The sequence below is a fragment of the Dendrobates tinctorius genome, unplaced genomic scaffold (assembly GCF_039654945.1).
Source record: "Dendrobates tinctorius isolate UK_male_01 unplaced genomic scaffold, ASM3965494v1 ptg000083l, whole genome shotgun sequence".
In the NCBI taxonomy this organism is placed as follows: Eukaryota; Metazoa; Chordata; class Amphibia; order Anura; family Dendrobatidae; genus Dendrobates; species Dendrobates tinctorius.
The window spans coordinates 29,157,658-29,179,804 of NW_027361751.1; the positions used below are offsets into that span (position 1 = coordinate 29,157,658).

Here is a 22,147-nt window from a genome sequence, read left to right on the forward strand (position 1 = left end):
GCTGGTGTTGTTGTTAGTACCTTCATAAAGGAACACTCCAGGAATAAAACACTGTGTTAAGCTTAGGGCAGGCCTGGGCGGGGCAGAGTACGACTCATTTAAAGACCAAAAATATAGAGTTCCTTCTTGGCCCTGTTAGGCTATAAAATACGATACATATGATACAACTAGATGGTGGCCCGATTCTATCGCATCGGTTATTCTAGCGTCTCTGTTAAAATAGAAAATAGTTATATACTCACCTTCCGACGGCCCCCGGACTCTGTCCCTCCTCTCACCACGCTCCCGGCGTCTTCCGGTCCTAGTAATGCTTTGCGTGAAACACCGCTGATGACGTCGCGTTCGCGTGAGAGTGACGTCATCTCCAGCCCTTCTCGCTAAGCATTACTGGGACTGGAAGATGCCGGGAGCGTGGTGAGAGGCGGGACAGAGTCCGGGGGCCGTCGGAAGGTGAGTATATAACTATTTTTTATTTTAACAGAGACTCTAGAATACCCGATGCGATAGAATCGGGCCACCATCTAGTGTATTATACTCCTGTTACACCCGGAGCTGCTGTCACTGTTCTGCTGTTACCTAATGTATTGTACTCCAGTTACAGCCAGAGCTGCAGTCACTGTTCTGCTGTTACCTAATGTATTGTACTCCAGTTACACCCAGAGCTGCTGTCACTGTTCTGCTGTTATCTAATGTATTGTACTCCAGTTACTCCCAGAGCTGCAGTTACTGTTCTGCTTTTACCTAATGTAGGCCGCGACCAATCAGCAAGGCAGGATTTCCATTACAGACAGACAGAATTAGACAATTATATAGTAGATTTGTAGTGTTTCTTTAAAGTGAACCTGACATGGCTGCATGATGTGCAGGATACTAGTAGGAAAGATGGCATCTTCCCACCCACTTTACTTGAGTGACCAGTCCCTCCCTACTTTCGTGTATAGGGAGAGAACTTCAAGTCATTGCCATAAGGCAGGGAAAAGTCGCCAAGGACTGTGTTTTCCAAATAGTCTCCCGTCATAAAGTATATTTTTCTCTTAGATGTTCTTTTGCACACTTATGATGCTCAAATTTATGGTGAGGATGCAGGAGAGCTTTTCTTCTAATGACTCTTCAATGAAGGACATATTTTAAAGTATGTTTTTCTCTGAAATGCCATAGCACTTCAGCACCCAATATACCTGGCTGAAATCATACAGCCAATGTCTGATACTTGTTGTACGAATCGGTCAGCACGTATCAGCTGTCAGGTTCCCTTTAAACTAATTTTTTCCAGTAGTACATTTACGGTACACACGGCAGAGTCATAGTCCATGGACTAAACAAACAGTTGACTGCCTGCCGACCTAGCTTGCCAGAAGTCCAACCTTAAACCCAGAAGGGCCCCAGAATCTGCACCAATTTTTACAGTTATTAACAAGATGACAAATCTAGAACTTAACTGACTAAATAAAATGTCACATTTATTTACACTTTATGAAACAGGCTGATATTTCAAACATCAGATGACAGGCATATTCTCTGAAATCACAGTGTTAAATAATGGGAGCTGGTAAGACCTGAACATTAAAGTGGACCTGTCACCAGATTTTACTATGCAAACTGCATACATTATTAAAAATTACTCCTTGACCTGATGCGGCTGGTTTAGTCACTTTGAAAATCCATTTCAGAATGAGTGTGCAATCCTTCATGAAACTTTAATAGAATCTCTGACCACAAAGCCAGAATAACAGCTCCTAAGTCTCAGTCCTCCCTGCTGCTGAGATCTCACACTGCTCAGAACAAGCTGCAGCTGTCAGTCAGGCTATATTGATGGAGGTTTTTTGTTGGATTCATAAAATGCTGATCTCAATATCAGGATTATACAGGCCTTCAGACATGGATTTTCAAAATAAGTACACCAGTCTCACCATATGTATGTTTGCAGTTTGTATTGGGAAATTTGGTGACAGATCCTTTTTCACCACTTACTGACATACAAAAGGCTAGTCTGGACCAGCAAAAATAAATATATATATTTTGAAATGCTGTATTGGGGAATTCTGTATAATTAAATAGGGGACTGTTGGGTCTTCATCTAGTAAGACAGAATGGATACCACCAGCACAGGGCATTCATCAATGTGGAGCTCCAGTATGTCCATTCATTACATTGCAAATCCATTGATTTCAGCTGAATATATGTACTCTGTGCTACAACAGGGAAATTAAAGGGGCTGTCCAATCTCTTCCACATATGATATATCCAGAGGATAAAAGATAAATAATAGATTGAGGTCCCACTGCTGGGATGCAAATCTATATTAATTAACTCATTTGTCGGAGAGTTTCATAAATTACGGAGCATGTTAGAACAAATGAATGTAAAGAGAAACAAATGTGTGGCCGCCTCTCCAGTGACAGAACAATGCCCCATTATCAACATACCGCATTTTTGGGACAATAATAGGCACCTTACCATAAGACGCACCACAGGTTTAGAGAGCAGAAAAGAGGAAAAACATTTTTCCTGCTAATTAAAACTTCTCCAGTTGTGAAAAGAAGTGGAGGGGTCATTATCACAAATTGTAATGCACTAGGGTAGAACAGAGATGTAATACCGTATATCTATTGTTAGTGATTCTCTGCACAGTGTGTTTTATTCACATATAGCGTCACAGCACATTCAGTAAAAGGGGTTGTCCATGTTTGTCATGAAAGTCTACAGTCACTCTGTCACTGCAGACTTGCAAATCCTCAAAGCGCGCATGGCACAACCTTCAGGATACTCCATTGCCAGTGGCGATAACATGCGGTTGTAAATGTGCAATATAAATACCTCTGGCCACAGAAAAAGTGAATATATAAATGCAACGCAGCTACATGCACAGTATACACACACTCAGCTCTGCTAAATATGCACATTTACATACACACAGCTTTGCTACATACAGTGGCATGCAAAAGTTTAGGCACCCCTGGTCAAAATTACTGTTATTGTGAACAGTTAAGCAAGTTGAAGATAAAATGATCTCTAAAAGGCCTAAAGTTAAAGATGACACATTTGTTTTGTATTTTAGGCTAAAAAGTAATACACATTGTCATTTTTTCACATTTTAAAAATTACATAAAGAAAAATGGTCCGATGCTAAAATTTGGGCACCTTTGGAGATTTGTGTGCTCAGATAACTTTGACCAAGGTTTCAGACCCTAGTTAGCCTGTAAGGGATATGGCTTGTTCACCCTCAATGTTAGGAAAGGCCAGCTGATGCAGATTCCACAGGTTTAGAAACACATAGCCTCCTCTAACCTTGTGCGAAAAAACAGCCACCATGGGTTCTTTTAAGCAGTTGCCTAGCACTCTGAAAATGAAAATGGGGGAGGCCCACAAAGCAGAAGGCTATAAGAAGATAGCAAAGCGTTTTCAAGTTGTCCTTTCCTCAGTTCAATATGTAATTCAGAAATAGCAGTTTACAGGAACAGTGGAGGTCAAGATAAGGTCTGGAAGGCCAAGCAAAATTTCAGAGAGAGCTGCTTGTAGGATTGCTAGAAAGGCATATCAGAACCCCCACTTGACTGCAAAAGACCTTCAGAAAGATTTAGCAGATTCTGGAGTTGTGGTAATTGTTCTACTGTTCAGAGACACCTTATCAAATATGGCCTTCATGGAAGAGTCATCAGAAGAAAACCTTTCCTGCACCCTCACCATAAAATTTAGCATCAGAGGTATGCAAAAGAACATCTAAACAAGCCCAATGCATTTTAGAAACAAGTCCTGTGAATCGTTGAAGTTAAAATAAAACTCTTTGGTCGCAATGATCAAAGGTATGTGCAGAGAAAAAATTGCATAGAATTTCAGGAAAAGAGCATCTATCCAACCATTAAGCATGGGGATGGATCAATCATGCTTTGGAGTTGCGTTGCAGACAATGGCACAGGGAACATTTCACAGGTAGAGGGAAGAATGGAGTCAATGAAATTTCAACAAATTCTTGATGCAAACATAACACCATGTGTAAAAAAGCTGAATTTGAAAACAGGATGGCTTCTACAAATGGATAATGATCACACACATCAAAATCAACAATAGACTACCTCAAAAGGCGATAGCTAGAGGTTTTTCAATGGCCCTCCCAGTCCCCCGATTCAATCATCATTGAAAATCTGTGGCTAGTCCTCAAAATAGCAATGCATGCAAGACGACCCAGGAATCTCACAGAAATAGAAGAATTTTCCAGGGAAGAATGGATGAAAATCCATCAAACAAGAATTGAAAGACTCTTGGCTGGCTACTAAAAGCGTTTACAAGCTGTGATATTTTTAAAAGGGAGTGCTACTAGGTACTAACTATGCAGGGTGCCCAAACTTTTGGATTGGCCTATTTTCCTTATTGTAATTTTTAGAATGTAAAAAATGACAATATATAATTTTTTTGGCCTAAAATGCAGAGAAAATGTGTCATCTTTAACTTTAGCCCTTTTAGAGATCATTCCATCTTCAACTTGCTTAACTGGTCACAATAACAGTAATTTTGACCAGGGGTGCCCAAACTTTTCAATGCCACTGTATGCACATTTACATACAAATGTTTAGGATCATTACCTTTCTATTTGCAGAAGCCATCCTCTTTTCAGCTTTTTAACAGATGGTGTTACATTTACATCAAGAATGTGTTGAAATTTCATTGAACCCATTTTACTCTCTACCTGTGAAATGTTCCCCGTGTCTTTGGCTGCAACACAATCCCAAAGCATGATTGATTCACCCCGATGCTTAATGATTGGCAAGATGCTCTTTTTCTGAAATTCTGTGCCCTTTTTTCTCCACACATGCCTTGGATCATTGTGGCCAAAGAGTTTTATTTTACCCTCATCAGTTCACAGAACTTGTTTCCATAATGTAAGCTTGTTTAGATGTTCTTTTCCATACGTTTGAAGCTGAATTTTATGGCGAGGAAACATGAGAGGTTTTCTTCTGATGACTCTTCCATGAAGGCCATAATTGTGCAGGTGTCTGAACAGTAGAACAATGTTCCCCAACTCCAGAGTCTAAATCTTTCTGACAGTGTTTTGCAGTTAAGTGGGGGTTCTGATATGCCTCTCTATAGCAATCCTACAACCAGCTCTCACTGAAATTTTGTTTGGTCTTTCAGACCCTATCTTGACCTCCACTGTTCCTGTTAACAGCCATTTGTTAGTTACATTTGTGACTGAGGAAAGGGCAATTTGAAAACCCTTTGCTATCTTCTTATAGCCTTCTCCTGCTTTGTGGGCCTCCACCATTTTCAGACTGCTTAAAATAAACCATGGCTGCTATTTTTGGCACAAAGTTAGAGGAGGCTGGGTTTTTATAAAGCTGGAAAACTTGCATAAACTGGCCTTTCCGAACGATCATAGTAAACAAGCCATAAGCCTAACAGGTAAATTAAGATCTGAAACCTTGGTCAAAGTTATCTGAGCACAGAAATCTACAAGGGTGCCCAAACTTTTGTATTGGCCCATCCTCCTTATTGTAATTTTTTAAAATGTAAAAAATTACAATAATTTTTTTCCCCTACAATACAAAGGAAATATGTAATCTTTAATAGCCCTTTTAGAGATCATTTCATCTTTAACTTGTTTAACTGTTCACAATAACAGTAATTTTAACCAGGGATGCCTAAACTTCTACATGCCACTTATATATATATATATATATATATATATATATATATATATATATATATTTATATGCACACACACATACACGCACACACGATATATTATCCCATTTTGCCGGTACTTCCAGGTCATATGACTTAACACATTACCTGAAAGGTCCTTCAGCATCTCTTGCTCTTACTCTGCACCAATCACAGGACCAGGGGCAGGGACCAGAGAGAGCACTTCTCTCAGTGACCAGGTAGGACACAGTGTCAGCGCTCTCCTGGATAACAGAAGCTTCATCAGGACTATAAGGCACATTCACTTTTTAGCAAGATTTTTTCTTGCTAAAAAGTGTGTCTTATAGTTTGAAAAATATGGTATATATATCACATAGTCAGGGACTATGATATAAATTTACAAGGAGGGAACAAAGGCCCTTATACACAATAGACTAATGCTGGGCAAACCTGCCTACAAGAGAGGGATCGACAGGCAGTCTAATGTGTATTGGATCCTCCTCACTCTCCCCTAACAGGTGATTTCAGTTTTTAAGAAGAATCTGAGACATCTGATTTCAGACACAATACTTTTGTTCTCCAGGTGAAAAGCCACTGTCAGAGAAGCAGCAGCTCTCTAAGAGAACACAGGAGCACTCTGTCGAGCGTTCCTGTGTACAGGGGATGTAACGAGAGATGGCGGTCAAACAATCATTCAGTCGACAGCTATCTTTTATGTATATGTGGCTTAACTCTTTAACCAATTGCTTCCAGGTTCCCTCTCTATTAATTGTTGGGAGCAATGGGATCCCCTGTGAACAACTGCAAACTGGAGAAAGAATGAAGTAATGATTCGAAGGAGGTGAGAACTGAGTACTGAAAGCGCACAGTGACTACAGATCAGAGCCGCACTGATTGCATGACACATAAGATTACCTTCAGAACTTGCACTTGACCCTCCATGGTTATATCTTTTAGGATTTCCAGAAAAGACTGGCAGAGGCTGGCTCCATATATCTGCCAATAAAGAAAGGCGGACCGTTATCATCCAATTTTACATTTACTTTAATTTTTCTTGTCCAAGAAACAACCTCAATAATCTTCAGAATATTATTCATTCCTGTGATATGAAAAAGAAAACAGCAGCCCCGCTGACAGATGAGATCACATTAATAAAGCACTTTATTAAATCATTGAGTATGCAGTACATTTTTTTTTTACATACATTAGTTTTATTTTGCTTTGTGCCTGTATATATCTGCATTTATTTCCTTATCAATGTCTCATTTATTATAATTGTAAATGCACAAAAGTAGCAAGAAGAAAAACGACTGACGATCAAACATTTTAATTAAATCTTAATTATGTTTTATTACCATTTTCAAGCCAATTTTTGCGCTATTAGGGACAAGCGATGTGGCAGGGTAAGACAGTGTACTCTTGGATAATGGTTGGGTTCAGCTATAAACACATTCCTGACACTTTACAATGCATCGTTACATAAAAAAAGATGTACAGCACATTTAGAAAAGTTTCAAAATGCATGCAATGCCTCTGTGGGGGATGAGAAGAAGCAAACCTTCATAATCCTACATAATGGCAACACAGAAGAGAACAGATAAATGGATTTGTAGATTACTATATATTCAGATGTAATAAAGCTATTAAAGGGGTATTCTCAAGTTATTCAAATGCTTTAGTTAGTTTGATAGCAAGAAAATAAGTAAGTTTGATGTTGACTTGATTTTTTTCTACTTGCTCTCATTCTACTTCAATTATAGCTTTTATCTTTCCAAGTGTAAAGCCGATTTCCACGGAGCTCAGCCACTAATGCCTGACCAGACTCTGGCCGAGTGTAAACAGTAGTTACATTCCAGGAGAGGAGTCAAATCCTAACATCTCAGCCACCTCTCTCTATTCTACTGATTTCAATACAGCAGCTATCTGCTCACCTCTCTCCCCATCCTTCTCAGCTCCTGACATGCTGCTGTTATCGGTCCTGTAAAATAACAATTCCTCTTGCCCCCCCCACCATAATCTCACAAACAAACCCATCCTTGTCACCCAACTTCATCACTTTCACTGTCCAGGACTGTGTGCTTGTTCAAACCCCTGTTATCTCTACATATAAACATAATGATATGAATATATACTCCAGAACAACCACTGACTGCTAAATGAGTTACAGCAGAACTCGTGCCCAGCTTTATAGTTCTCCTAAAGGCTCATACTCACATGCGAGAAACTCGCACGTCAATACCCAAGCACCGCTGCCGGCACTCGGATCAGAGCGTTCAGCTGCATAGAAATACATGCAGCTAAACGCTCTGATCCGAGTGCCTGCAGCAGTGCCGGGTATTGACATGTGAGACTCGTCCGAGTTTCTCGCATGTGAGTATGAGCCCTAATACTACAACTCTGCTACTCATTAGAACTGTCACTCAAGGAGAAGTGCCCACCCCATCAGAAACCAGGAAATGAGCAGACTGCAAAATTATGAGCTGCTCAAGAGGCAACTTGAGAATAATCCTTTAACTACAAGTTAAATCATTGAACTTTTGATAGTAAAGATCTAAAGACAAAACTTTAGGCTGGGGCTACATGGAAACTTCTTTTAGGAGGGCTTTCCAATTTAGTTCGAGCTAACTGAAATCCAAAAGATTTTTTGGTGTTTGATACAGGTCTCCCTTTAGTTAGCTTATGCTTTAAAGAGAATCTACCAGTGACATTTCACAACCTAAAATGTTTATATGTGCATATAGCTCTTTCAAAGACAAGTCCAGCATTACCTTTACATAGCCAGGCTTTTTCTCCATTACTGAGAAATTAGTATTTGAACTGATATGTAAATGAGGCTGAAGGGCTATTTGTAGATCTGAAGCCTCTGTCACTCCAGCTCTATACCCTGTCCAGTGCCGCCTCCTCCTGCTTGACTGACAGCCCTACCTCAGGCACAGGAGATGTCAGCCATGCAGGAGAAAATGGCACTGGGTGAGGAATAGAGCTGAAGTGACAGAGGCTGCAGATCTTAAAAAACAAAAAAACTCTCAAGCCATACACTGATTTCTGGGCAACGGAGGGATGAACTGGCCATGTAAAAGAAGGGCTGGATTTGTCTTTGATGAGCAATATGGGCATATAAACAGATAACAGCTTCTCTTTAAATGTATGTCCTAGTGGAAAATGACTTAATTTGGTATATAGGGCTCTAGTAGCTTAATTAACTAATCCAATATGAGTATTTCATCATATATGTGAAAAGAACACAGAAAGGCAGCTCATGACCGTGGTTAGGATGAGCTGCACAATGTTTCCAGACAGCAGTGTGTAGCTCAGAATCAATTTATTGCACTCGCTGCTCTGACGACCGAGAAATCTCATTTATTACTTGTCATAGATTTTATACTTCACTATGGTTTTTTTTTCCCTGTAATGGCTTCTATTTCTTAACACAACAAAGCAAAGTGCAAAGCAGCATAAAAAACTAATGGCACCAATAAATACGATTTTACACGCTGCACGAGAAGGACTGGCTATTTAAAGAGCATTGTGAATTTTAGAAGCGATATCAGACATAATAATTCTCTGCTGTGTTTTGCCCCTTCTGGCACAGAGTGAATTGTAAAAATGTCAAATGCCAAAACATAAGCGCTCATCAATCACTGTAACACAGCGACAAGCTTTATGTGTTGGCGAATAACTTGGAAATTATAAGAAAACTGTGTTTACATCGTTCACCCGTGGCCTCTATTTTATCCGGCAAGATCCCAGAGTCATTTTTATATGCTTTCAACATGTCTTTCAGTAAGAGCAAGAAGGTTTATTAAAACCATTACCGCTACTATTTGGGCAACGTGGAACGTACACAAAAAGGCAAACAAACCGGGTTACAGGGCAGCGGAAACATCGTACCTGCAGAAACTCTGAGGAAACGAAGAAAATGTAAGCGCTGATGATCTTGAAGCAAATGCGCAGGTTTTCCGAACTTAATTCTAGGAGGAAAATGTATGGTTAGAAATGAAGATGGAGAAGAAAACAATTCTGACCGTTACACTTCATTCAGATAAAGACAATCATTTGGGTTTTTTGCGCATCAGAAAAAAAAAAAGTATAATTTTCATCAGTGTGTTCGACCCTGTTTTCAGCCATTTTTGGTCTTTATGTCAATTTTTATTATCTATGTGCCATCCGTTTTACTTTCTGGCAAAAAAAAAAATATATAGCTATAATATATTGAGTAAAAAACGGACAGTATACAGATGGCATGGTTTACAGTCACACATTGGTTGGCCATTGAGTTGGTCAGGTATTGTTCTTTTTTCACACATTAGTCAGTTATTCTTTACTTTCACACATTGGTCGGCCATTGAGTTGGTCAAGTAATGTTTCTTTGCATACTTATCACTCCTTTAAATTAAACTGGGCTAATCCTACCTGCCATGCTCAGGTGAAACATTTTGGTTTTAAACTTGGGAAAATCACAAAAATAAATGTGCTTAACATGCTGCTGTACCTGCTTTTTTTTACACTAAAAATGCTGCAAGAACCGACGGCATCGTTTTTTGCTGCTTTTTAGCACTTACACATTACTTTCTATGGGTGAAAAATGCTGGTTGGTACTTTAAAAAGCATCTTTTGATTCGGATTTAAAAAAAAAAACCGCAGCAAAAACCGCAACGTGTGAACATAGCCTTACACAGTTTTAACTAATGTATTAAAAAATCCAGAGTTAATGGAGGTAGATTGCCTTTCAGAGCCCCCCTCTCTTATCTCGAACGGCATCTATGGGCATCTCTAGCTATGGTGGCCTTGGCACATTCGTACATATCATGGACAGCCCCAGGCTCAGGAGCGTTGAGTTCAGATTGGCCTGGGCATTACAAATGAAGAGTTCTCTCTGATTCTTCGCAATTGCGTCCCTGAAGGTGTCAGCACAAGGATTTCCTCTGTATAGCGCCATCAGCTGTTTTGAGCGGTAAACACTGCTCACAGATTCCTTTAGGCCCTTTATTTTACAATTTTGGGACGATGAACGTGGAAATTATTCCACCATTTTTATTTTGCACCGTATGATTCTGCTGCTGTGACAGATTATTGACTTATGGGACAAACAAACAGGAATTGTGGCTTTTTTGTACTTGGATAAAGAAAAGGCGATCTCTCCTGCCACCACACAAGTCTTACCAAAATTTCTGATACTGCTCTTATTTGCTTAATCACATAACGTTCCCTGAAAGAAGTTGTCCACTATTTGGACAACATGTTGTCATACACTTCGTTTGGCCCAGATAAAATAATAAAACCTATACTCACCTCCCGTGCCGGCGCCGTTCCCACAGTTTCTGCACTCACTCTCCCCGGGGCTCTCATGCAGTGTTGTGACATGTGATCCCGGTGCCCGATCAGCATTGGCGTCAATGTTCCCATCTTTGGACACATTAAACATGAAAAGAAAGTTCTAGATCAGCTGAAGCACAGACTTCCTCTTCATGATCAATTTGTCCGAAGGCGGAGACAGTGACGCCAGCGCTGATTGGGCGCCAGCATCACGTGTCACAAACACTGCCGCACGACGGCCCCGGGGAGAGCGAGTGCTGACATTGTGGACACAGGACACGAGTATAAGCTTTATTATTTTATGGAGGCTGAACATTTTGATCAAGAAGGGGTTGTCCTAGTAGTGGACAACTAGATTAAGGCTTTTGTACATGGCCAGATTACAACTCTGCGCCATCTCCGAGTCGTAGGAGCGGTAATTTGGCACCCACATTGGTTTACGTGCCTTCATATTTGGACATTTCTCATACTGAATCCAACAAGAGCATGCTCCACCGAATCACAATTAAAACTGAATTGTCCTCCACAAGGATTGATTCTGGGGGAAGTCAATATGGTGCCACACAGGGTTCTAACATGGAAGAAAAGTTGTGTGCATGACGCCTTACAAGTCGCTCATTACAAAAGAGGTCTGAAGACTGACGGGGAGCTAGATTTTATATTTTGGGAGGAACTGTAGATAAAGATTTAATAACTGCATTAGGAAGTTTCCCAGTGAAAGTTACGTAGACGTAAAGGTCATTTGAAGCACAGGCTGTGGGCCTGGAATTGACGGTAACTCATCCTCTGCTTTTATTTATATTTGCCTAAATTAATAAAGTTCTATAAACAATAATAATAAAGAACTATAAAAAAAAAACAGAAAAGCAAAAAATAAGCAAATAAAGATGGCTGACTCTACCTCCCTGCTAATGGGAATCCGGCTGCTACGTCTACCGCCAAGAGCAGTAAGGGTCCCTTTTCACTTAGCGACGCACCAGCGATCCCGACAACGACACGACCTGGTAAGGATCGCTGGTGCGTCACTACAAGGTCGCTAGTAAGCTGTCAAACAGACAGATCTCTTCAACGATGCAACAACGATCCAGAGATCCCTGTAACGACCTCGGCGGTCGCTGCTACCTTATCACACAAGAGCTTTTCTGACGATTCCCGCCTGCGTCCCTGAGTTCTGTATCGCCGAGGTCGCTCATCGAGGTCAAACACAGCGATGTGCGCTGGCCAGCGGGACACCAACAAAATAATGGCCCAGGCCATTCGAGCACGATCAGCGATATCCAGCGGAGGGGTGGCGGTCGCCGCTGTGTGTCACATGTATGGAGATCGCTGGCGCGTCACAAAATCGGTGACGCTTCAGTGATCTCACTAGCGATCTCTCTATGTGAGACGGGGGATTAACTCTACAAGGCTTTCTATCCCTCAGGCTTAATACCTATATTACAGATTTTCATGCTTTATATCGGTGACTGCATTCATCAAATTCTTTTACTAAAAATAGAAAAAAAATATGTCTGGAGCATCCCAGGGTTAGCGCACAGAATTAACTGCAAATATCCACAATCAATCTATATTGCCTTTTCATCCTGACTCGCTGCTGTAGGGCTAAGAGGAGTTCAATAGTGCTGAAAATGCTCTATATTACGTGGCATTATCGATAGATATCATTGAAATATTTTCCATTCTTCTAGTATACAAGCTGCACATGGAGACACTAATAAAAGGCTTAAAGAATACAGAAAAGGCTGCCAGCAGCTTGTACTGCCGTTACACACACAATAAAAGTCTGGTGACCCCCCCCATCCCATATAAGTAAGATAGTAGGTGGTCACATTTTGTCAGTTATCAGAACAGAAAAGTATGTGGATTGAGATGTGGAGAACAATGTTTAAAGGGGTTTCTGGAATTTTAAATAAAAAGTCCATAAAAAATTGGTATTAAAATAAAGTAGTAACCCATACTCACCTGTTTAGTCAATGACTTGCACGAGTCTTAGCGAACTTGACTGCTGAAGGCGATCACTGATCAAGTGCTATACATGTTGGCATTAGTGATGAACGAACGTGCTCGATATGGTGTTATCCGCGCATGCTCGGGTGCTAACCGAGTGACTTCGGCGAGCTCGAATAGTATATCTGAGTCCCCGCGGTTGCATGTCTCGTGGCTGTTTAGACCGTTGTAACACATGCAGGGAATACCTAACAAACAAGGAATCCCCTGCATGTGTTGCAGCTGTCTAACAGCGCAGGGACTTGAACACATTTTTCAGGCACGCCGAAGTCACTCGGTTAGCACCCGAGCATGGTCAGATAATACCTTATCCGAGCACGCTCGCTCATCACTAGTTGGCATCAGTGGTCATACACACATGGGTGATAAATACTAGAAAACCCCTTTCAGTAAAGCATTGTATAGCAAAAGTAACAGAAGAGATGTGGAGCCAACAGGCTGTTATGTAATAATAGTGGCACCTATGGGCTTCAAATGATTTGGAAAATGCTGTAAATGCTCATGTGGTGAACACATTTAATTGTGTAGAGCAAAACTGAAAAGTTAAAAACTTTGTTCAAAAAAGTTAATTCCAAGTAAGGTAAAATCCTTTCCACAAGCCCTCTTAGGGTATAAGGATATAGGGACTGCCATTCTGGAATATGCAATGTGAACAGGTATTACTTATTGCACACATGTAAGAACCCACAGACATAGGTACAACAGCAGAGGACCTTGGCCAGAAGGAAGGACACATTGGATGCAAGGTAACAGTACCAATAACTAACTTCCCTCTTTTCCCTACACTCCTGTGCAGGCTCACCACCTCACTAATATCCGTAATAGGGACCGGAGTGTGCGGCTGCATGTCTTTCTATGCAACTGAAGGCTCCGGTCCGGACCACCGTGGCAGTGCCGGGTATTGAGGCGAGTTTCTCGCATTGCACTCGCAAGTGTGACCCCGGCCTTAGTCTCCATCTCTCACCTCCATAAAGTCCCCCATACACAGAGCTGTGAGATGAACCATCTCCCCGAATCCCCTTCACACACAGGCTCAGCCGAGTGCTCCTGTGTCCTCTGTGACAGCCGCTCTCAGATTCTGGTAGTGGCTGATCTTGGCTCCAAATAAAAGGATCAACTGTTAAAATCCCAATTATTTCGGGCGAGAGTGAAGAGGTGCCAATACACAAAATACTGTTGGCCGATCCAACAATTAGTCTATGGTCTGTATATATTAGAGGAGCACTGATTGCTCGCTCACAAATGCACTAAAGGGCTCTACACTCCAACAACTTGATCATTATCAGACACATACCGTTGGGTATTAAAAAAGAAAAACCTTAATTATTCCCCTACATTTTTGCCCTGCTTACTGCCAGCCTGGAGTTAAAGAAGGTTTTCTAGCAAAAACGCAATACTTACATCTTCCTAAATCAGTATTATGTAACCTATTAATATAGTTGATGTCTGAAAATAGCCAAGATCTTCCACGACAATCATCAGTCATGAGTCCAGGCTGGTTTACCTGTTTGTACCCTACAAAGGTCAGCACAAATAGGAAGAATCCTAAAGATGAACGATACCCTCCGATTGGCTAATTGGATTAAAAAGGTAAAAACATTGAGACAGCTGTTTATGGGAAGGTGGCTGCCATATTAGATTGCCAACCAGGTCTCCTAGATTCATAAACTCAAAAATCTCCATGGCTAACAGCACGTAAGGACCTCTCCAGTGTTTTTTCTTTTCTATTGCCCTTTGGTAAGCAATTAGTAATGTGCGTGCAGTGAGTACAATAAAACACTTACTGGTCTCTGTCTTCTGACATCTGTAGCCCTACTCCAGTCCTCTCCTGGATCCCGTGACCACAACTCTGACCTTCCAGCTCACACAGCGTCTTCTGTGCGGACAGAAGGCTACCTTCACAATGAGATTCAAACGAGGCGTCATGTGATGGAGAAGAGGACCATAGCAGCGCTGGAAACGGCAGAACACAGCGATGGGACAAGTATTTTAGCACACTCACTACAATTTATTGCCAGCAGAGTGGACAATAGAAAAAAAATGCCGTTGTGGGAGTGGACCTTTAAAGAGCGCAGCACTGCACATTTATTTTTAAATGAAACCTGTCTCATTGCCGATCTGCGTACACCATGGTATAGGGATGAGGACGCTAAGCAGAATGATATGGTTCCCTTTAATAAGACTGAGGGATCTACGTGGTGACACAATCAGCTTTAGGGCTCATACTCACTTGCGAGAGACTCGCACGATTCTCTGGCACTGCCGCCGGCACTCTGACCGGAGCGTGGGGCTACATAGTAATACCTGTTGCTGCACGCTCCGGTCCGAGTGCTGGTGGCAGTGCCAGGTTTTCATGAGTCTCTCGCAAGTGAGTATGAGCCCTTACCTGAAACATATAAGCCCCTCACAGGATGTCCACTAACGGACTTTTAGCAATTATTTTAAGAAAAAAACCAACCCCAATCCACCGAAGGACCCATATTATTATTATATTGGTGGTAACACAATAAAAAACAATTTAAAAGCAATGTGCACGAATGGGGACAACTTTACCACAATTGTAAAGTAATAATATGGACCCAATTATATACTGTATACTATATTCACATATGCATTCCTCAAAAATATAAAATTATTAATAGATTAATAAAAAAAGGACTTTTTTAGTGTTTGCAAGCAATGAATAGAAAAACTTTATGAAAACATTTTTGTGAAGTGAAAATCAAAAAAATTATTATATCAAATATTAAATCAATTATTAAGCTACAAAATAAAGTGCAATGTGCATGTGCAAAAAACAATTGTTGTAACCAACTACTACTGTGTTCCAAAGTCGAGTGTGCTTGTGCAAAAAGACAACCATAAATCATTGAATTCTCATTGCTGTGCAGAAAGAGTCCTAGTGACTTTTACATGAAGTGCAGTGACAGAGAGGAATACAGGGAAATATTTCATATACCTTTAAGGGTCGCCACGTCCCGTTAGCATGCACCCCGACGCACGTTTCAGAGTTTTTCCTTCATCAGACCTCCTCACTAGGACTCTTTCTGCACAGCAATGAGAATTCAATGATTCATGGTTGTTTATTTGCACAAGCACACTGCAGTTTGGAACGCAGTAGTAGTTGGTTACAACAATTGTTTTTTGCACATGCACATTGCACTTTATATTGCAGCTTAATAATTGATTTAATATTTGATATAATTTTTTTGATTATTTCACTTCACAAAAATTTTTTAATAAAGTTTTTCTATTCATTGCTTGCACACACTAAAAAAGGCCTTTTTTTATTAATTTATTAATAATTTTTTATTTTTGAGGAATGCATATGTGAATATAGTATATATAATTGGGTCCATATTATTACTTTACAATTGTGGTAAAATTGTCCCCATTGGTTTTTATTGTGTTACCACCAATATAATAATAATAAAAATTATTTGATTAATTATATCCTGCTTGGTCTTTCCTGTCTATGGGTCCTTCGGTGGATTGTGGTTGGTTTTTGTAATCAGTGGGTAAACCACTAATTTCACTGAACACTGGTGGTAATATATATAAATAATAATAATAATTTATTATTATTGAGATATTTTCAGATAGATATAGAGATATTATAGACATATACTATATCCGGTGTTCGTGTATCTTTTCGCAATTATTTTAAGGCAAGGCGTACATCTCGAGTCCAGTTTTTGGATCTCCACATATTGTAGTGCCCAACTGTCCGACTTTCCTTCTTTGGCACGTCATAGGAGGCCAATAAAGCCATAGTCTGTAGAAAGAATGTCCTAGAACGTCTCTAGGGGGTTTCTGCACCCCCATCCATCATCAGTAATGCAGGAATAGCAAAGCCACATTTCATGTAAAGGATAAAAAAGGGAAAGAAAAACGAAAAATTTCCACAACAGAGAATTTTAATTGAGAGATAATTACTAATAAGAAATGGTGTCAGCTTCCAAGATAATCTCCATATTGCTGCGAGGTTCCGCGGCTATTACTGCTGCTTTATGTTATACAAAGGAAACTGATGATATCTGGAAATAGAATTCTTTACTTCTAAAATGAGTTTTACCTCAGAAGCTGCCAATCATGTGCCGCAGGTAATAGGAAGACAATTTTACCTCCAGCTTGCCTATAATTATTTCGTGTACGCCCTCCATCATCACAGACAGAATCTACACAAGGTAGCGGCGAAATCCGTGTAATTAACGTTGGTGATAACAGTCGGCTAAAACAATATAGGCAGCAAACAATGGAGATTAGAAGTAATCAACCTTCCATGACATTGGGCTTTCTCTCAATCAAGGCTGTACCACAGGACGATTTAGAAAAGTGAACTCCAAAACTCGCAATGTCAGGCAAAAGAAAAAAGTCTGGGGTGGACGTACCGTCGGCCTGAAGGTGCCCCCACGGCTCTCACGACTCCCGATACATGCGATAATAGTATGATTCACCGCACACTCAAATAGATTTCATGCGAATTAGTGTCCATTTTATTATGCATAAAATATGTGGGAGCCAAACCAGAAAATATAGCATAAAGTGGAAGCGATATAAACACGACGTTTCGGCTCAGTCCGAGCCTTTATCACTTTATCGCTGTATCCAGAGTTGGAACTTGGCATAAGGTGCAGAGGGAAGAATAGAACTCCCAAGAAAATAGCCCAAGAAAGATGGCTGCTTTATATTTCTGTAAAGCAGCGCTCCCGCGCCTGGCTGCAATGGCGACACTGAGCCCAAACGTCGTGTTTATATCGCTTCCACTTTATGCTATATATTCTGGTTTGGCTCCCACATATTTTATGCATAATAAAATGGACACTTATTCGCATGAAATCTATTTGAGTGTGCGGTGTATTATACTATTATTGGGATTAGGACCTATTGGTCCATTACACCGGCACCTCGTTATTGGACTAGAGCGCACGCTAACCTCCCAGCTTCCGATACACGCGAGCGCTTGGGTCTGCCAGGTGTTACTATGGGGAGAGAGGAACGGACCTCTGTAGGACTCTAATAAAAGGATCAGGGGTTTACCTTCAATTTCCCGATCATTCTTTTCCCTCGACATCATCTGTCAGGAAACAGTCAGTAGTCCCCATACAGAATAGATTGTCAGCTGGTGGTGGCTATTTTTAATGTGTATAGGCAGTGTGGGACTGCGGTGCCAAGGACCCTCCTATAACACGGATTCTGGGGGCTGCTATTCAGCGACATGTAAATACTACATCACCCTCAGTCACAAGTTTACCTCTGCCCCTATATAACAATGCACTGGGCAGTTTCTTACATGAATGATGAGATGTTGCCATTGTCTGTACACAGGGAACCAAGGGTATTGTGCCAAGTACTGCTCCTACAGAGAGGCGCACAGGGGCCCATCGGGGGATGCACCTGTTCCTCCGTGGACCAGTCTGACCTGGTAGATGGCAACCTTCGGGTTTCATTAACTCACTACAAGAAAAGATTCAGAGTGCTCAACTCCCATCTAGACAGAATCTATACATACCCACTTCTACTGTCTACTTGTGAATGGAACCTTCAATAGGTCATAGTGGCAAGTGATTGGCTCCAAATTACATTTTGTCTTCTGCTGGCATACTCAGGTCTACAATTTTGTCAGAGCCGGGGCCCAGGGAATTATCCTTTGATACTGGAGGGCAATTCTGACCCTGTATAATCCTTAACCAGTGAGTAGCACAGAGGGAGAGGCCTGTCAATCCAGGGCAGTGGCCGGGAAGAAGCGGTCGGGGACCCACCTGTTTGACTTGTCTACAGCGCGGCTCAGTCCCAGGAGGCTATTAAATTATGGTTATACTGAACATACCTGGCTGAAGTCATACAGCCACGGTCTGATACATGCTGCCGTAGACAGGCCAATTGTGTATCTGCTATCAGGTTCCCTTTAATAAAAAACCTGATTAAACAATTGTTCATTTTCCGATGATTCTAATCCCAGGAGATATAGAAAGTGGAGCACTCACCACTGACAGGTTTAATCCAATTTATTCAAGTGTAAAAATTACATTTACTACATGTAATAAAAGGGGAATATAGCTATAGCTGTTTCACGTGTGGTCAAACTTCTATCAGACCAATGTCTTTTTTTTATGATAGCTTCCTTTTAGTTCACATATACTGATAAAGTGCTTGGTGTGCCCTTTGTGTTGCTGAACAGATCATGGCACCTTCCCACCTACTTGCTTTTCATCTGTTTTTGCCTCACTCTGGTTCCTGTAAGGCCAGAGCTGTCAATCAATGAAAAGGAAATTGATGGAAAATAAGTAGGTGATAAGGTCCCATGAACTGTTCGGTCACACTAAGGATCGACAAACAAATTATTAGCATATTTGAATTAATCTCAGAAAAATAGATGTCAAACCAACTGTGAAGAAACCAGATAATATCTTAATTACCCAGACGACTATGCTTAGTAAACCAAAAAGAATGGACTTTTTATCTGTATGATGGCTTTTGGGTTTTAGGTGTTGATTTCTGGTTGGTCAAGAAAACAGACTTTTGTTTGTGTAAGCCTGGAATACTGACTTGTAAGCTGATATTTGATATAATAGTGTGCTCTCATCTCCTTGATGAATAGTGAGGTCTACTGATATGCTAATTATACATTGTCTAGCCCAGATAGATTGTTGATTTTTAAAACAGGAGGGAAATCTATGCAAATAGATTACATAATCAAACAACGCAACGTGGTCTTCACCATTCTTCTCCTTATATGTGAGGTTGGACTGAAGGACTTTGGGTAAATCTAAAAATAGGTTACATGTCTATGTATAAAGAGACTCAGAGATAGAGACACAGAGAGAGCGACACAGCCAGACATTTGCAAAACACCCAACGGAGAGACAGGACTGCAGCCAATTCATCATGGCACCATGACAAGGGACATGGATCTATCATTCTATAGGAAACAACCTAGAGGTTTTCGGCTCTGGTTGGAAGGATACAGATCTGCTCAGTTGACCATCGCTGAACCATGGAAAAATTTGGAGAAAGCTAGGATTGGGACCCGCTGGTCGCCTGGCTCCATGGAGATGTTCGGATAAGCCAGGTGGTGACTCTCGTGTCAACTGGCTTTGGACCTCGTATGGACTCTATGGACTGTCATCTCCCTACGCTTGTCCTTACCTCCTCTCTGCGTGTGTACCATAGGTGGGGGAGTCGACCCTGGGAGCTCTGACGTAAATCTGCCGTTATCCTGGAGGGTCAGAACGGTGAGACTCTGTAATGTGCACCATCTTGGGGAATTTTGCTGGGACTGTTCTATATGTTATCTGCCTGTTTTGTGGTTCCTGGTCCACGAGGTTCCAGCTAGCGGACTTGGGTGCCCGCTGACCCTCATTTCCCCAAACTAACCAATACCTGGTCAGAATACCAGTATACTGCAGGATGTAGACCCCAGTGATGAAAGGCATAAGCAGCACAGGTGCAAAATACTCACACACCAACCATCCATGGGGTGGGCGGTAGCTTAGTATTAGTGAGAAGCACAAGGGCTCGTTACTTGAGTTTGCCAACGGTGCTCGCGTATGCACAGAGTATGGCGGATGCTGGAGTGACATGTTCGAGTCCCCGCAGCCACGTTTCGCAGTTGCCACAAAACATTCGGGGATTGTCTGGCAAACATGGGCAATCCCTGCATGTTTTGTGCCTGTCTAACAGCCGCGAAACATGTGACTGCGGAGAGTAGAACAAGTCACTTGAGGAGCACCCGCCATACTCTGTGCATACCTGAGCACCCTCGGCAAAGTTAAGTAATGAACACTTGCGCTCATCACTACTTATTATCATAAAAGCACACAGATAAGGCTTGTATAGGGCAACAGTCACACAGATAAGTGGAGTGCACCATCCCGATGTACAGTCATGCCCCTACTATTAGATAAGGTGGGCTGTCTAGCACTAGATAAGAGCACCCTACACGGACAAACCTCCTATTTTCCCACACCAATAATACAGGTCCTACTGGGAGAAGTCTGCTCTATTGTCTCTCTCCCATGCCCCGATGTCCCGACTTGAGACCCTCTCCTCGCTGCCTATTGCATCTAATTTCAAATATCTAGGTATCTACATATCTCAATACAGTAAACTTGACCTACAACTTAATGTCTACCCACTGCTAGAGCTAGTTAAATCTAAATTTACAACTTGGAATAAACTTCCGCTATCTGTAGCCGGTCGTATTAACCTGATCAAAATGACATTGCTCCCTAAGCTCAGCTATTCCCTTCAACACAGTGCTGTGATGGTTCCTAAATCCTTCTTTGCAAATTTAAATTCCCAAATTACATCTTTTATATGGGGAAAAACTAGACCCAAACTCAGGTTATTCGCCCTATAGAGACCTAAACAGGGGGGTGGGGCGGTGTTACCAGATTTCTTTCTATATTATCAGGCTGGACAGGCTAAAGCCCTAAGTAAATCGATGCCTCGTAATTATCTACCCCATTTCTGAAAGTCATCTGCTTCATGCTGCACAGACTGACTTGCCCACTGGGTTTCCTGGAGTTGGAAAAAATCAGTGTCCCTCGTCTATTGCCCCTACTTCGATTAGCGCAATCAATTTGGAGGCAAATTAAAAAAGTTATCAGATTTGAGGACATAATAGCTGAAATGCCCTTGTGGAACCACAATTATCTTCCGCTGCTGTTGAACCGCCCATCCACTGACTTCTGGATTCTATATAATGTCTCCTCGGTAGGTGATTTGTATGATCATGGGACCTTAAAGTCTTTTGAACAACCACAGGCTAAATGTGGTGTCCGGAGGTCCCAATTAGTCTGCTATTTAAGATCAGCCTGTCACATATAAAGGGTATTGATATGAGCTGTGCTATCTCGTCTCTACCTTTCATAGGAATCCTTAACTTGCAGGGTCCTCAGGGCCTTATCTCCTCCTTATATACATATATGCTGTCAGTGGGAGCTGAGTTGGTCATAAGGTCTATTAAAGGGAAGTGGGAGGGGCTCATCCCGATGCGCAGGCAGAGGATTTGGAAGAGATTCTGGAGTCTCCAATCAGGGTGTCGCCATCTATTAATAATAGAATGACACAGTTATATATATATATATATATATATATATATATATATATATATACACTCACTGGCCACTTTATTAGGTACACCATGCTAGTAAGGGGTTGGACCCCCTTTTGCCTTCAG

General features: G+C 41.3%; 1 protein-coding gene across 6 annotated transcripts in view; it reads right to left on the reverse strand.

The window, feature by feature from the left end:
- The window catches only part of IPO11 (importin 11), a 555,951-nt gene that overhangs the window by 240,038 nt on the left and 293,766 nt on the right, over window positions 1-22,147 (reverse strand). For all 6 annotated transcript variants that reach the window (XM_073584259.1, XM_073584261.1, XM_073584258.1 and 3 more), the window contains 2 exons: window positions 9,532-9,611; window positions 6,556-6,636 (listed from right to left, as the gene is read on the reverse strand). In XM_073584259.1, coding sequence (XP_073440360.1) covers window positions 6,556-6,636; window positions 9,532-9,611 — 161 coding nt within the window. The remainder of the gene's footprint in view (window positions 1-6,555; window positions 6,637-9,531; window positions 9,612-22,147) is intronic.